This window comes from Callorhinus ursinus, unplaced genomic scaffold (assembly GCF_003265705.2).
Source record: "Callorhinus ursinus isolate GAN/ISIS: 27379988/994484 unplaced genomic scaffold, GSC_fseal_2.0 scaffold124, whole genome shotgun sequence".
NCBI classification, from domain to species: domain Eukaryota; kingdom Metazoa; phylum Chordata; class Mammalia; order Carnivora; family Otariidae; genus Callorhinus; species Callorhinus ursinus.
Window position 1 is genome coordinate 2,166 of NW_027397186.1, and position 16,802 is coordinate 18,967.

The 16,802-nt window shown below is 40.7% G+C and overlaps 1 protein-coding gene across 5 annotated transcripts in view; it reads right to left on the reverse strand.

Annotated features, from left to right (window-relative positions):
• Positions 1-794: 794 nt before the first annotated feature.
• The window catches only part of TRMT2B (tRNA methyltransferase 2 homolog B), a 52,434-nt gene continuing 36,426 nt past the window's right edge, over positions 795-16,802 (reverse strand). For 3 of the 5 annotated variants that reach the window (XM_025875127.2, XM_025874975.2, XM_073889961.1), the window contains one exon: positions 9,115-10,321. In XM_025875127.2, the coding sequence (XP_025730912.1) occupies positions 10,195-10,321 (127 nt within the window). In that variant the 3' untranslated portion in view covers positions 9,115-10,194. The other 2 variants (XM_025875052.2, XM_073889960.1) reach the window with 2 other exon arrangements.

Sequence of the window (16,802 nt, forward strand, 5' to 3'; positions counted from 1 at the left end):
AAGCCAGTAGAGGTTGTGTGCAATTTATGATCCTGAGCTATTCTACCCAGAAGGAAACTTTATCACTTCTGTACCAAAGCCCTTAATTCATGACACCTCATCACGGTTATTTTCAGAAAACATGTCTTACATTAGCACTTCTCACAGCAGTACAAAGGGATTTGACAAGTGGGTTATTTTAGTAACCAATATTTTGAGGGTGACAAAATGAGAGGGATGGCCTTATCTGTTTTCTATGCTTCATTTTTTTCTCCAAACTCTATTTAAACTTTTTACTAGAAGTTGCAATATTTGACTATAACGTAAATGCTGAGAAACACCAACACTAACAGGGAAGAGACTCTTTCCAATGTGTCGTTGGTTTTATTTGCCTGAAATTAAGTATTGAAATCTTACAGAAACCAAATTGATTGGGTTATTTTGGCTTGTTAATCTCAAGAGAGGGAAGGGAAAGCAGGCTATGACATCCATTTATTCCTTTAACAAGTAATTGGATTATTAAGAATAACTCCCACCCTACTGCACGCAAACTAGGAGCCAGGCAATTTGCAAGGTGCTTTACAAATAATGTCTTGCTGAATGGGTCACAACAATCCCATGAGCTACATACTATTATTACCCTTCTTTTACAGGGAGAGGGGCAGGGAACAGAGGGCTGGAGAGGTTAAGTAACTCACCCAAGGTCACACAGCATGTAAGTGATGGAGCCGGGATTCAAGGCCAGGTCAGACTGATTCCAAAGCTGGTCCTCTTGGCCAGTATGCTATATGGCCTCTCTGAGCACCTGCACATTTCAGACACTGGACTGGGTGCTAAACAGAGATGCAACAGTGAACAGGAGATAGCCCTTATGCCTTCAAAGCTTACAGTCTAGTTGGAGGAGGAAAACTATTAAACAGCTAAGTATATATAATAAGGACCTCTCTTCTCAGGTATTCCTTGGATTGGTTACAAATCAGCAAGCAGTAAATGCCAACACTTTTAAATATTTAAATTCCTTTTTTTAGGTCCTCAGAGCAAAGGCCTCTCCCCCTCTGTGTACTCTGAGGATCCCTAACAGTTAGGAATGGACTTGATATTGACATGTTCCTCCACTATATGAATCTGGGCTGGATGTCAGCATTGCCATCCCACTTAATCTTTGAGAAGAAACAATGGGAAATATAATGTGGAAATACATATAATGCTAGAACCAAAGCAGCTGATAGAAAATTTTTAAGTCTGGGACATAATTATATTCCATTTCGATTGTCCTTTTGCACTTGAATAATTGGTAAGCTCTGAGGGAGCTTCATTTGGTTCATGACTGCATTTTATGGCCATGCCATTTTGAAATACAGCTCTTAGAAAAATGACAATGACGCCCCTGTAAATTATAAATTGGCAATGTGATTTTGAAGATGAAGGGTCAGAAGACTTACAGCTCAGCAAATGACAATCATTCTCTTCTCCCTTCCAAACCCCAAACCATCAAATACCCTAACCCCATGGTTCTCAACACTTGGCTGCACATTGGAATCACTGGGGAAACTTCAAAATTACCAATGCCTATGTCCCACCCCAGAGGCTGTGATTATTTAATTGGTGCTGGGTGTGGCCTGGGTTTTGGAAACTTTAAAAGATTCCTGTGGAATTTTATTATGCAGACAAGTTTGGGAACCACAGCCCTAATCAGAGGATAATAACCCCGACCGCACATTACAATCGCCTTGGGAGATCTTTTAAAACCCCAGATCCTTGAGCCATACCCCAGATCAATTAAATCAGAATATCTGGGGTTAGGGACCAAGCCCCAGGAACCAGGAGCTTTTTTTAAAAGCTCCCAGATGAGTCCATCATGAAGCTGAGACTAGGAACCACCGCCGTAGGTAAAACTCCAAACCTGCACTCAGGGCAATGGCAAAATTGCACTCATAGGTTCAGCAACTCTAGGTTGAGCCTAATGAGAAGCTACTTCTGAAGACAGGTCAGAAGCAGGCTGAGGAGAAATCCTTAAAACAACTGTCCTACATTAATGTTAAAATGAGCTCACTTTTAGGGGTGCCTGGGTGGCTCAGTGGTCAGGTGTCTGCCTTCAGCTCAGGTCATGATCCTGGGGTCCTGGGATCGAGCCCTGCATTGGGCTTCCTGCTCAGTGGGGAGCCTGCTTCTCCCTCTCCTGCTCCCCCCCGGCTTGTGCTCTCTCAATCTCTCTCCCTGTCAAATAAATAAATAAAATCTCTTTAAAAAATGAGCTCACTTTTCTCTTGCCATGGGTGAGGGTTACTTTAAGGCTTGGCTAGAATTACTAGCAACTGATGGTATCTCAAGCCCACTCTCTACCACACCTACCAAAATAACTGCTGGAAGAATGGTAAAGGGAATGCTTTCAAGGGATGAAAATCTTTTTTTTTAAGATTTTATTTATTTATTTGACAGAGAGAGAGAGAGAGCACAAGTAGGCAGAGAGGCAGGCAGAGGGAGAGGGAGAAGCAGGCATCCTGATGCGGGGCTCGATCCCAGGACTCTGGGATCATGACCTGAGCCGAAGGCAGCTGCTTAACCAACTGAGCCACCCAGGCGAAAATCTTTTCAAAGGAGTGCAAACCAGTGCTTAGAGACCCGGGGTGGGTCTAGACGAGGAGGAAGCAAAAAAGCAAGATATTTGGCCTATGCATTACACACCTAGTTTTTTATCTGCAATCTGATGTGCACTGTCACTCATCAAGTCAAACACCAGGCTTGGAGACAAAAACCCCAGACCATGGTTTTCAGCCTTACTTGCACATTAGAGTCATCTAGAGAGTTTTTAAAATAACAATGTTAGGGCCACATCCAAAATGAAGGCAATCTGACTTTCTAAGGAGGTGACACCCAGGAACCTCTGTTTTGAAAGGTCCCCAGGTGATTCTAATGTGCAACCAAGGTTGAGGAACAGTTGCTCTGAACAAGTGGGTCTCAAACTTGAGTGAGCATCAGAATCTCCTGGGAGTATGTTACAACACAAATTGGTGGGCCCCATCCCCAGTTTCTCATCGAGTTGGGGTGAAGTCTGAAAGTTTGCATTTCTAACAAGCTCCTAGGTGATGATGCCACTCCTGCTGGTCCAGGGGCCACACTTTGAAAGGCAAAGCCCTACCCAGACCACTGGTTCTCAAACCTGGCAGCACATGAGAATCACTGGGGTGGGGGGCATTTTTTAAATACTGACACCTAAGACCCTTCTTAAACCAATTAAATTGGAATGTCCTGGGTCCAAGGCTCAGTACTTTAAATTGCTCTCCAGGCGATACTAATGTGCAGTGAAGTTCGTGATCCACTGCTCTAGACCTAGATATTTTACAGTTGGAAGAGATTTAGTACAAACCCTTAAATCTCCTGGTAATTTACAGCTACTTTAGCTACTACTGGTATACATATCACAACTCCAATTTCCATTGTTCTTTCTTTTTTTTTTAATATTTTATTTATTTATTTGCCAGAGGGGGGGGAGAGTATAAGCAGGGGGAGTGGCAGGCCAAGGGAGAAGTAGGCTCCTTGCTATGCAAGGAGCCTGATGTGGGACTCGATCCCAGGACCCTGAGATCATGACCTGAGCCGAAGGCAGACGCTTAACCATCTGAGCCACCCAGGCGCCCCTCCACTGTTCTTTCTTAATCATTACTATTAACAATGTGACCAATTCCAGGTCACCAACTTGTTCTACCAGTTTGCATAGGATGCTCCTGGTTTTAACACTTAAAGTCCCAGGTTGAGTAAATCAAGACAGTTGGTCACTGTACTAATGTTTTACAACTCACAGACAGAAATACAGTACTATTAGATTTTGCTTTTAACATTCAGCATCCAGGTCTTAGTTTCTAAATACCATTCTCCATTAAAAGGAACCAGGGTTCCGTGGAAATGGCTGTTTCCAGGACTGGGGCAGGGAAATGTATGGTGAGCGTAGGAATCTTGTACCAGAATCTAAGGAAGTGCTCGAAGACTCATGCAGGAATGTCAAAAGGACATGGGAGTTTAGCCATTCTGACAGGTGTGAGGTGATATCTCATTGTAGTTTTAATTTGCATCTCCCTGATGAGTGATGTTGAGCATCTTTTCATGTATCTGTTGGCCATCTGTAGGTTTTCTTTGGAAAAATGTCTATTCATGTTTTCTGCCCATATTTTAATTGGATTATTCATTTCTTGTGTGACTATAATCAACAACACAAGAAAGAAAAGGTGTTGGCGAGGATGTGGAGAAAGGGGAACCCTCTTGCACTGTTGGTGGGAATGCAAACTGGTGCAGCCACTCTGGAAAACAGTATGGAGTTCCTCAAAAAGTTAACAATAGAACTACCCTTCCATCCAGCAATTGCACTACTAGGTATTTACCCGAAGAATACAAAAATATTAATTCAAAAGGATACATACACCCCAATGTTTATAGCAGCGTTGTCTACAATAGCCAAACTATGGAAACAGCCCATCCACTGACTGATGAATGGATAAAGAAGATGTGGTATACACACACACACACACACACACACACACAATGGAATATTATTCAGCCATAAAAAAAAGAAATCTTGCCACTTGCAATGACACGGATGGAGCTACAGAGTATTATGCTAAGCAAAATAGGTCAGTCAGAGAAAGACTTCACTCCTGTGGAATTTAAGAAACAAAACAAATGAGCAAAGGGAAAAAAAAAAGAGAGAGAGGTAAGCCAAGAAACAGACTCTGAACTATAGAGAACAAACTCGTGGTTACCAGAGGGGAGGAGGGGGATGGTGGGTTAAATAGGTGATGGGAATTAAGGAGTGCACTTGTGATGAGCACCAGGTGTTGTATGGAAGTGTTGAATCACTATATTGTACACCTGAAATTAATATTACACTGTATGTTAACTAACTGGGATTAAAATAAAAACTTTAAAAAAATGTACAAAAAAAGGACATGGGAGCCAGCCTGAAGGGACTATCACTGGCCAAATGAGAAAATTTGGGCTAATATTACAAAGAAAGTGTCTGAACTGAGTGTAAAATACTGAATTTAAATAAGAAAAACACTGAGTCAATATAAAAATAAATCAATAAAACTGCTACTATTGGAAATAACTATTACATCAACTTCTGGCTCTGAAAATTCCTGTTCAAGGGGAATTAGGCTTTTACTTCCCCTTTTTGATTCATATTCCATAGATGAGGAAAAGCTCATCAAAACACAAGAATGCCTTGGGGCGCCTGGGTGGCTCAGTCATTATGCATCTGCCTTTGGGATCGAGCCCTGCATCAGCTCCCTGCTCTGCGGGAGGCCTGTTTCTCCCTCTCCCACTCCCCCTGCTTGTGTTCCCTCTCTCACTGTGTCTCTCTCTGTCAAATAAATAAAATTAAAAAAACAAAACAAAACACAAGAATGCCAGCTAAGAAAAATAGACTGGATGACAGAATTAGGGAATCAACATTTTCCAACCCCAATTAAATCACCAAGCCAGGGAATACATTTTAAAAATCAGAAAACCAAATTACTGAGTCAGGAAACAATAATCAACGGATGCTAAAATCTTTAGGTGAGATGTTACTGGGGAACAGGACAATCATATGGTACCAAAGTAACACCCAACAGATTTCTTGTTAATTATAAAGAGAAAATCACATGGGGAGTTCTGAGGGCCACTACCTAAATCATCACCTTCACTAAGAGTGGACAACTTACATTACATGCCTCCTGCTAAGATGTGACATAAAGCACACGACATTGCTCATGAAGCATTCTTATAAAAAATGGTTTAATCGAATCAAATCAAGCCTCTGATCCCAAGCACTTCTCATTTACAGGAAATTCAGGGGCTGGAAGGAAGAGCTAAACACCACCATAAGGAAACAAAGCATCCTATTCTGGGATACAGGACCAGTTTTTAAAGCAGGACAGTCACAGGATGGCTGGTGACACTACAATTAGATTCCTAATGTGGGGCAGAGCCAGTCTCTTAAAGTCAGTGCCATTAAAAAAAAAAAAAAAGTGGAGAGACTGTTCTAAATTAAAAGAAACACCACACCCAAATGCAACATATGAACATATAGCCATATATATGGCTATCAAAGACATTTAGGAATTGTGCAAGACTGTTGAATCACAGATCTGTACTTCTGAAACAAATAATGCAATATATGTTAAGAAAAAAAAAAGAAGAAGATAGCAGGAGGGGAAGAATGAAGGGGAGTAAGTCGGAGGGGGAGACGAACCATGAGAGACTGTGGACTCTGAAAAACAAACTGAGGGTTCTAGAGGGGAGGGGGGTGGCGGGATGGGTTAGCCTGGTGATGGGTATTAAAGAAGGCACATTCTGCATGGAGCACTGGGTGTTAGGCACAAACAATGAATCATGGAACACTACATCAAAAACTAATGATGTAATGTATGGTGATTAACATAACAATAAAAAAATTAAAAAAAAAAGACATTTAGGAGGGCGCCTGGGTGGCTCAGTTGGTTAACCACTTGCCTTCGGCTCAGGTCATGATCCCAGAGTCCTGGGATCAAGTCCCGCATCAGGCTCCCTGATCAGCAGGGAGTCTTCTTTCTCCTTCTCTAATAAATAAATAAAATCTTTAAATAAAAGACATTTACGGGCACCTGGGTGGCTCAGTCGGTTAAGCATCTGCCTCTGGTTCAGGTAATGATCCGAGAGTCCTAGGATCGAGCCCCGTGTCAGGCTCCCTGCCCAGCAGACAGCCTGCTTCTTCCTCTCCTTCTGCTGTTCCCCCTGCTTGTGCTCTTTCTCTCTCTCAAATAAATAAATAAATAAATAATCTTAAAAAAAAGACATTTAGGAGACAGCTGGGGAAATGTGAATACAGAGCAGTGCTACTCAAACAGCCCATAGATGTAAATGAACTATGTCACTAAGCACATTGTTTTATTCAGTTTTTATGACATACTTTCTCAGTGAAGTATGTGGTTCACTGATATACTATGGTCCAAGCTCCTTATCTCCCTGTGTACCATCAAGCGGTCTGCAAACCATACTTCAGGAAGCACTGGATTCGATATTAGATAATATTTGTGAAGATCAGTGAGGTACTGTTAATTTCTTTTAGCTGTGCTTATGGTATCATGTACCATAGAGTTACATAGAAAAAGGTCCTGCTTAGAAGATGTATGCTGAGGGATTAAAGGTGAAGTGGCATGTCTACAACTTACTTTCAAATAGTTTACCAAAGAGCAGATACACAGATAAAGTAAATATGGCAAAATATTAACATTTGCTGAACCTTGGTGAATATATTGGTGTTCGTTGTGCTATTCTTTCAACTTTCTTGTATATTTGAAAGTTTTCATGATAAAGATGACAGAAGCATGATTCTAAAATCATCTTACAAGATAATAACACTAACAAAATTAGCAGGAAGCTGATTATACAGCCAATTTTATATTCCTAGGGGAATATCTAAGTTAAAAACAGAAAGATAAGTAAAATTAGCCAGAAGAGGTAATGAAAAGTGCATTCCAAGCTGAGGAACAGAGTATGAAAAGGACCAGAATGGGAGAAATTTATCTTTTCCAGGGAAAGGAATTTAATGCATAGAAAAATAAGGCTGTCCAGATTATGAAGGGGTATAGAGGGTGCATCAAGAATTTTGGACTTAAAAAAAAAAGAATTTTGGACTTTTTGGGGCACCTGAGTGGCTCAGTCAGTTGGGTGTCTGCCTTTGGCTCAGGTCGTGGTCTCGGGGTCCTGGGTTCACAGCCCGAGTCAGGCTCCCTACTCAGTGAGGAGTCTGCTTCTCCCTTCCCCTCTGCCCCTACCCCAAGCTCATGCTCTCTCTTACTCTCAAATAAATAAATAAATAAAATCATTTTTTTTAAAGAATTTTGGACTTTTTAAAAGCAGTAAGAAGCCAATGACAGATTTTAAGCACTGGAGAAACATAATGACATTGGTATTTTAGAAAACTCACTATGGCTGTAGAGAATGGAATGGATAGGGGCAAGAGTGGATACCACAGCATCAGTTAAGAAGATGGTTTTTTGAGGGGCACCTGGGTGGCTCACTCAGTTAAGCATCTGCCTTCAGCTCAGGTCACGATCGAGCCCCACATCAGGCTCCCTGCTCAGCGGGGAGCCTGCTTCTCCCTCTGCCTCTGCCCCTCCCCCTGCCTGTGCTCTCTCTCTCTCAAATAAATAATAAAATAAATAAAATCTTTTAAAAAAGAAGATGGCCTTTTGAGCAATAATGCGGTAAGAAACGATGGTAACCTACAGGGATGGAGACTTGGTGATATGTTGGATGGGGGAAGGAGACAGAGAAGAAGGACTCAGATATAATTCCCAAGCTTTTGGCTTGAGTGACTGAATAGATTGGTATATTCATCAAGACTGGGAATATAGGAGGAAGAACAAGTTTGGGGGACAGATATGAAGCATGCAACATTAGATATGTTGAGTTTGGAGTACCCAGAAGATATCCAGGTGGAACCCCCTTTGTAGGCAGTTGGGTATGAGACTGAGAGACCTAACTCTGGTTTCTGGCTTAGGTAACTAATAGACAGTTTTGCCACTTACAGATATGAGGAACAAAAGAGAAGATAAAAGTTGCTTTCCCATTACATAAAATGAAAAATAGGGAAATGAAAATAAAACTTATCGGACTGCCATAAGTCAACACTTTTTTTAAATCACTTTACATTTCTTTCTAGCATTTTTTAAATGGATATGTATGTAGTGGCTTTAATGGCCACATTTTTTTCTGAGGAGGTTTCTCCATATTTAGGATTGAGAAAAATACTAGTTGACCCAATATAATTTTGTAAATCAGTTTTGTACATGTCTTTAGGCTGTTAAAAGACTTAAAATACAATCCAAATTGTTGGAGAAGTAACCAGGGACAACTCCAGAGTTGAAGAAATCATGGACTAGAGGATGTCAGTTTCCATATCCAGTTTATTATATACTAGATCATTAGAGGATTGTGGAGCTTTCTGCATCCATATACTACATGGCACAGTTACGGGTATTCAGTCTCTTCTTTGAAGATCTTCTTTCCCAGTGTCTCTACTATAACCAATTCTCCTTCCATATGTGAGAGCTGATTGGTGCTATTGTTCCTACCATTTTTGAAGGGTATTCTAGAACTTCAAAGCCTAGAAAACCCAAAGGGATGAAGCTCTGAGATCACACAGTCACCCTGCAAGCACATTATAGCTTATGCTACTTTTTTTAAAAAAGCTAGATTTGTTTCTAGTTCTAATCCTTGGCCACTTAAGGAATGCAGAACATATCTACCAAAATCTCTCAGCAAATACAGAGACCGAAGTCAATGTGTTATTATTACCAGCTGCAGAGAAAAGCTTAGTTGTATTGTCTCCACACCACAAACAGAGTCAGACAGAGGAGATTAGACTGAACTAGGATCAAGGCAGCCATGACAGGCTGACAGCAATAGGAAAGAACAGTCTAGATCTAGGGCCGAGGAGTGGCCACAACCAAGCCAACATCTGTGAGAGCTAGGGAACCTGAAAACTAAGGTTATAAATCTGTATCAGATAGAAGGCCTGCTATAGTTGACCCTTGAACAACACAGGTTTGAACTGTGCAGACAGATTTATACACAGATTTTTTTTCAATAAATAAGATACAGCAAATGTATTTTCTCAATAACATTTTATTCTCTCTAGCTTCCTTTCTTGTAAGAATACAGTATATAATACATGTGACATACAAAATCTGTGTTAATTCACTGGTTCTATTATCAGTAAGGCTTCCAGTCAACAGCAGGCTAATAGCAGTTAAGTTTTTGAGGAGTCAGAAGTTATAGGTAGATTTTCGACTGTGTAGGGGGGTCAGTGGCCCTAACCCGTGTTGTTCAAGGGGCACCTGTATATTCTTCCTGCTTGAGATCCAAAGGTTGGTTTCTCCAATAATGCTCTCAGGATCTGCAATGTAGCAAGATGCCAGACCTGGAAGGTACTAAAACTCCAGCCTTAATAAACAACCTGCAGGGGCACCTGGGTGGCTCAGTTGGTTAAGCGTCTGCCTTTGGCTCAGGTCATGATCTCAGGGTCCTGGGATCGAGCCCTGCAACAGGCTCCCTGCTCAGCGGGGAGTCTGCTTCTCCCTCTCCCTCTGCTGCTGACCCCACTTGTGCTCATTCGCTCTCTCTCAAGTAAATAAAATCTTTAAAAAATTAAAAAATAAAAAATAAACAACCTGCAGTCCCGTAGGAGGCTGCTTATCGAGCAAAGAGGAGCACCAGTTCACAGTGTAGGGTGTGGGGGAAGAGATCCACAGGCACAGCTTTTCTCAGGACAAAAGGCTCACCAACAAGCTTCTTAGCAGAGTCTGGAGGACAGCACAGCCTGGAGAAACATCATAATATTAGTTCCTAGATACCAAGGAGAACCTATAGGAACACCACTTCTTAAAAATTAAGCCCTTCCAGGGCGCCTGGGTGGCTCAGTTGCTTAGGCGTCTGCCTTCAGCTCAGGTCATGATCTCAGGGTCCTGGGATCGAGTCCTGCATCGGGCTCCCTGCTCAGTGGACAGCCTGCTTCTCTCTCTCTCTCTGCTGCTCCCCCTGCTTATGTGCTCTCTCCCTCTTTCTCTCTCTCTGTCTCTGTCAAATAAATGAACAAAATCTTTAAAAAAAAAATTAAGCCCGGGGCACCTGGGTGGCTCAGTCGTTAAGCGTCTGCCTTCGGCTCAGGTCATGATCCCAGGGTCCTGGGATCGAGCCCCGCATCGGGTTCCCTGCTCAGCGGGAAGCCTGCTTCTCCCCCTCCCACTCCCCCTGCTCGTGTTCCTGCTCTTGCTATCTCTGCCTCTGTCAAATAAATAAATAAAAAATCTTTAAAAAAAAATTAAGCCCTTCCCTGTGTTCCAACAGTCCCCTATGTTTCTCTCTATAACACCATTTACCATATTTAATGTAACTACCTGGGTTTTTTTTTTTTTAGCCATCTTCCTCAGTGGAGTATAATTTTTTTAAGGGTGGAAACGAGGCAAAAACTGTTTATTATTCATCTCTGTGTTCCCAGGTTGTGATACAGAGTTCAACAGTGAATAGAGCAAGCAGCCTAAGTCATATATGTTTCTGTATGATTTGTACATGAAAGGTAATTAACAAATATTAATGGATTATTCTATTGAAATTTTTCAAAGATTACTCATTTCGCTTACTTCAAAGGCAGTCCAGCAAAAATAGGCACAAAAATTCACCTATAAACTCACCAAGGAGAACCGCTGCTGACTTCTCAGGATATATCTTTCTAAATATGTATATTTAAATTGGCTTCTTAAAATGGAGTCACACTACATATTGTACATACTGCTTTACAACTAGTTTCTTCAGTTCATCAGAGATCATATCCATCTCTCCACTATATGTCAGTCTACCTCACATTTATTGGTATTTCATTAAACGTGTGTACCATAGTTTATTTATCTAATCCCTTGCTATTGGAAATTTAGGCTGTTTCTAACACTTTACTATTTCAAAAAGTCCCTCCATGAATATCCTTAATAGTTTTATCTTTGCACACATTTTTAGTTGTTTAGTAGAACGGCTGAGTTGAAGGGCTTATATGTTTGTAAGGCCCTGAGACATGTACCACTAAACTGTTCTAAAAAAGGTTGTACCAATTTACTCTCAAACCAACAAAGCAGAAGAGTTCTTGTTTCCCTGGCTGACTCTCAACAGTTTAAATAGCACTGTCCCACTGAAATCAGAACAAGGCAAGATATTCACTATTGCTTCTACCATGGAACATTTTCTAAAAAAAATTTTTTTAAGATTTTATTTATTTGAGAGAGAGAGAGAGAGAGGAAGAGAGAGAGAGAGCATACACAGAGGGAAAGTGAGAGGGAGAAGCAGACTCCCTGCTGAGTAGAGAGCCCCATGTGGGGCTCCATCCCAGGACCCTGAGATCATGACCTGAGCTGAAGGCAGATGCTTAACTGACTGAGCCACTCAGGCGCCCCTACAAGGGAACATTTTCTTATCCAGTGTAATAAGAAACAAAAAGTATTGGAAGGAGAGACAAAACTGGTTTTGATATGGTGGTCACATGGCCAGCTACCAAGAAAATGGCCAGCTACCAAGCAAGAGAATTAACTAGAAAACAAATAAAACTAATAAAAGAATGTGGAAGCTGGACACAAGGTTGGCAATAACCACTTAGAAAAAGTAATGAAAAAGATCCCATTCATAATAGCAATAAAAACTTTACAGTATCTTATATTAACCTTAAGAAGACCTATATTAGAAAAATTACACACACACACACACACACACACACACACACACACATATATGGCTTTAGAGAATTATATAAGACTAATTGAAGAGACATACCACATACTTACAGTGGAAGAGACTGAGCATCTTTTCATGGTTCATAAACACATTTATATTTTCTTCTGTTCATTTTTCTTTTGTACTTTTTTCTTTTTCTTTTATTTTAAGCTTTTATTTAAATTCCAGTTACTTAACATATAGTGTAATATTAATTTCAGGAGTAGAATTTAGTAATGCATCACTTACATTCAACACTCAGTGCTCATCGTAAGTGCCCTCTTTAATACCCAGCACCCATTTAACCCATCTCCCTGCCCACCTCCCCTCCAGCAACCCTCAGTTTGTTCTTCATAGTTAAAAGTCTCTTTTATGGTTTGCCTCTTTTTTCCCTCCATGCTCATCTGTTTCATTGCTTAAATTCCACATATGAGTGCAATCATATGGTATTTGTCTTTTTCTGACTAGTTTCGCTTAACACTCTAGCTCCATCCCTATCATTGCAAATGGCAAGATTTCATTCTTTTTGATGGCTGAGTAATATTCCCGCGTGTGTGCACACACACACACATATATATACACGTATATACACATACACGTATATACACATACACATATATACACATATATATAGACACACCACAACTTCTTTTTTTTTTTTTAAAGATTTTATTTATTTATTTGAGAGAGAGAGAGAGAGAGAGAGAGAGAGAGAGAGAGAGAGAGAGAAACAGCATGAGAGGGGAGAAGGTCAGAGGGAGAAGCAGGCTCCCGCTGAGCCGGGAGCCCGATGCGGGACTCGATCCCGGGACTCGATCCCGCGACTCGATCCCGCGACTCCGGGATCATGACCTGAGCCGAAGGCAGTCGCTTAACCAACTGAGCCACCCAGGCGCCCCCACACCACAACTTCTTTATCCATTCATTGGTCAATGGACATTTGGGCTCTTTCCATAGTTTGGCTATTGTTGATAATGCTACTATAAACATCAGGGTGCATTTGTCCCTTCAAATCACTACTTTTGTATCCTTTGGGTAAACACCTAGTAGTGCAGTTGCTGGATCACAGGATAGTTCTATTTTTCAGTTTTTGAGGAACCTCCATACTGTTTTCCAGAGTGGCTACACCAGCTTGTGTTCCCACCAACAGTGTAAGAGGGTTCCCCTTTCTCTGCATCCTCATCAACATCTGTTGTTTCCTGTGTTGTTAATTTTAGCCATTCTGACAGGAGTGAGGTAATATCTCATTGCAGTTTTGATTTGCATTTCCTTGCTGATGAGTGATGTTAAGCATCTTTTCATGTGTCTGTTGGCCATCTGCATGTCTTCTTTGAAAAAATGTCTATTCATGTCTTCTGCCTATTTCTTAACTGGATTTTTGTTTTTTGGGAGTTTGATAAGTTCTTTTTTTTTAAATATTGTATTTATCCATTTGTCAGAGAGAGAGTGAGAGAGCACAAGCAGGGGAGGCAGAGGGAAAGGGAGGCAGGGAGAGGGAAAGGGAGAAGTAGGCTCCCCGCTGAGCAGGGAGCCCGATGTGGGGCTCGAACCCAGGACCCTGGGATCATGACCTGAGCCAAAAACAGATGCCCAACTGACTGAGCCACCCAGGCGTCCCAGATAAGTTGTTCATACATTTCGGATACTAACCTTTCATTAGATATGTCATTTTTTTAAATCAATCTCTAGGAGTTTGTTATAAATTAAGGAAAAAACTCTTTATGATATAAACTACAAATATTTTTCCAGTTTGTATATTGTCTCCTATCTTTGATTTTGGTGCTTTTTATCATGCAAGTTATTTTTTTTTAACGGTTTTACTGAGAGATAATTCACATACCATATAGCTCACCCATTTATACTGTTCAGTGGTTTTTAGTATACTCAGAGTTGTCCATCTATCAGAACAATCAATTCTGGAATATTTTCATTAACCCAAGAAGGTATCACACCCTCCTTAGCCCTCACTCCCCATTTCTCTGCAACCCTCCAATGCTCAGCCCTAGGAAACCATAAATCTACTCTGTCTTTTGAGATCTGCCTAGTCTGGACATTTCCTATAAAAGGAATCATACAAGATGTGGCCCTTTGTGCCTGGCTTCTGGATACCTGTCCCTTATTAGATAAATGATTTGCAAATATTTTCTCCCATTCTATTAGTTGTCTTTTCATTTTTTGATAGTATCATTTGCAGCACAAAAGTTTTTTTAACTGTGATGATGTCCAATTATACACACACACACACACACACACACACACACACGTATTTGATACATATATTTTTTGTTGTTGTTGTTGTTGGTTGGGTTTTTGATGTCATATCTAAGAAAGCTTTGCCTAACCCAAGGTCACAAAGATTTATTCCTGTTTCAACCCTTACATTTAGTTCTATGATCTGTTTTGAATTCATTTCTGTGTATGGTATAACAAAGGGAGAAGTTATTTTTTATGTCGGCAGACTTAACTACCTTTTAGTATATGGCTTTTGAATTTTCATAGTTAGAAAGGGCTTCTGCACTCCAGGATTATAAAGAAATTCTATGATTTCCTAGGCTACATTTATGGTTTCCCCTTTTTACATTTCAATCTCTGACTCCTTTGTAATTTATCCTGGTATATACAGGGTGAGATACAGATCCAACTTTTTTTTCACCCTGGCTACCCAGTTGTCCATCACCATTTATTGAACAGTCCATCTTTTTCCCATTGCTGTGAGGTGCCACCTTTATCATATACTCAAAAACATTTTTAAACAGTGTAACAAAAATTAAAATAAAGACAACTGGAAGAGGTAAACATGCAAGAACAGACAAGGAAATAAGACTGTGAAAACACATGGGCCTCATGCTTTTATTTTGGGTAGAAGCTCTTTGACGGGGCGCCTGGGTGGCTCAGTCGTTAGGTGTCTGCCTTCAGCTGAGGGCATGATCCCAGGGTCCTGGGATCGAGCCCCGCATCGGGCTCCCTGCTCAGCAGGGAGCCTGCTTCTCCCTCTCCCACTCCCCCTGCTTGTGTTCCCTCTCTCGCTGTGTCCCTCTCTGTCAAATAAATAAATAAAATCTTTTTTTTTTAAAAAAGCAGCTCTTTGACAACTTTCTCCATTCTTTTCCGTGGTTACTGGTCTGTGTAGGCTTACCTATATCCTCTGCAATTAATATTACCCATTTTCATTTTCCCAGAAAATTGCCCATCTAGGTTTTTAAATGTATTGTGAGCAAGTTGTACAAAATACTTTCTTATAATTTTTAAAAACTTCCTCATAGGGGCGCCTGGGTGGCTCAGTCGTTCAGCATCTGCCTTCAGCTCAGGTCATGATCCTGGGGTCCTGGGATCGAGCCCCGCATCAGGCTCTCTGCTCGGCAGGAAGCCTGCTTCTCCCTCTCCCACTCCCCCCGCTTGTGTTCCCTCTCTCGCTGTGTCTCTGTCAAGTAAATAAATAAAATCTTAAAAAAAAAAAAAACTAAAAACTTCCTCATAGCTGTAGTTATGCTTTTTCTCATTTTTTTATATTTTTATGTTTTATTCCTTTATATTCTTGATTAGACTTATTTATCTATTTTATTTTCTTCTTCCAATAACATCTTCTTGCTTATTTGTCAAGTCTATAGGGTTTTTTTTTTGTTGGGTAGTTCATTCATTCATTTCTGGATTTGTCTAACATTATTAATTTCTCCCTTTAGTTTCCTCTAGGTTTATTGTTTTTTTCTAGATCACTGACTTGAGAGCTCAATTCATTTACTTTTAATTCTCACTTATTTCATCCAGGCACATCACCTGTACTTCATACCCACCTATGTTGTTCAAATATTGCAAATTGTATTGCTTATGTAAAAGGGAGAGGGAGGGAGGGAAGGAGGGAAAGAGGGAGGCGAAGAGGAAGAGAGAGACAGAGAGAAGGAAGAAAACTTTTCAAAATTCAAAAAGAATTGACCAGGGCCAGAACTACAGCGAAGAAAGAGGCATTCACCTTGGGTGCAAAATTTAAGAGGGTGCAAAATACTCAGTAATCAAACAAATAATATTTTAATGCAATATTTTGGAAAATCAAATTGGAAATAACCTGCAGACTGGTTCCCTGCTTTTTTTAAATAAAGTTTTATTGGAACCAGGACCAGGATTAGAGTAAGGTGAGTGAGACAGGGTTTAGCAAGCACAGGAGTGGATCTTGGTTTTTTTTAAAAAGATCTTAATGTGGGGCGCCTGGGTGGCTCAGTTGGTTGGGTGGCTGCCTTCGGCTCAGGTCATGATCCCAGGGTCCTGGGATCAAGTCCTGCATCAGGCTCCTTGCTCAGCAGGGAGGCTGCTTCTCCCTCTGCCTGCCGCTTCTCCTGCTTGTGTGCGCTCTGGCTCTCTCTCTCTCTCTCACACAAATAAATAAACAAAATCTTTAAAAAAAAAAGATCTTAATGTGTTTTTCATCATGGCTTTCTTGGGACTAATTTTGATTTTTGAAAATAATGCATTATAAATGTATCTTAATTACTGAGATTTTGTGCACCCTCTTACTAAATTTTGCACCCAAAGTGAGTTGCTTTACTTGCCTTACC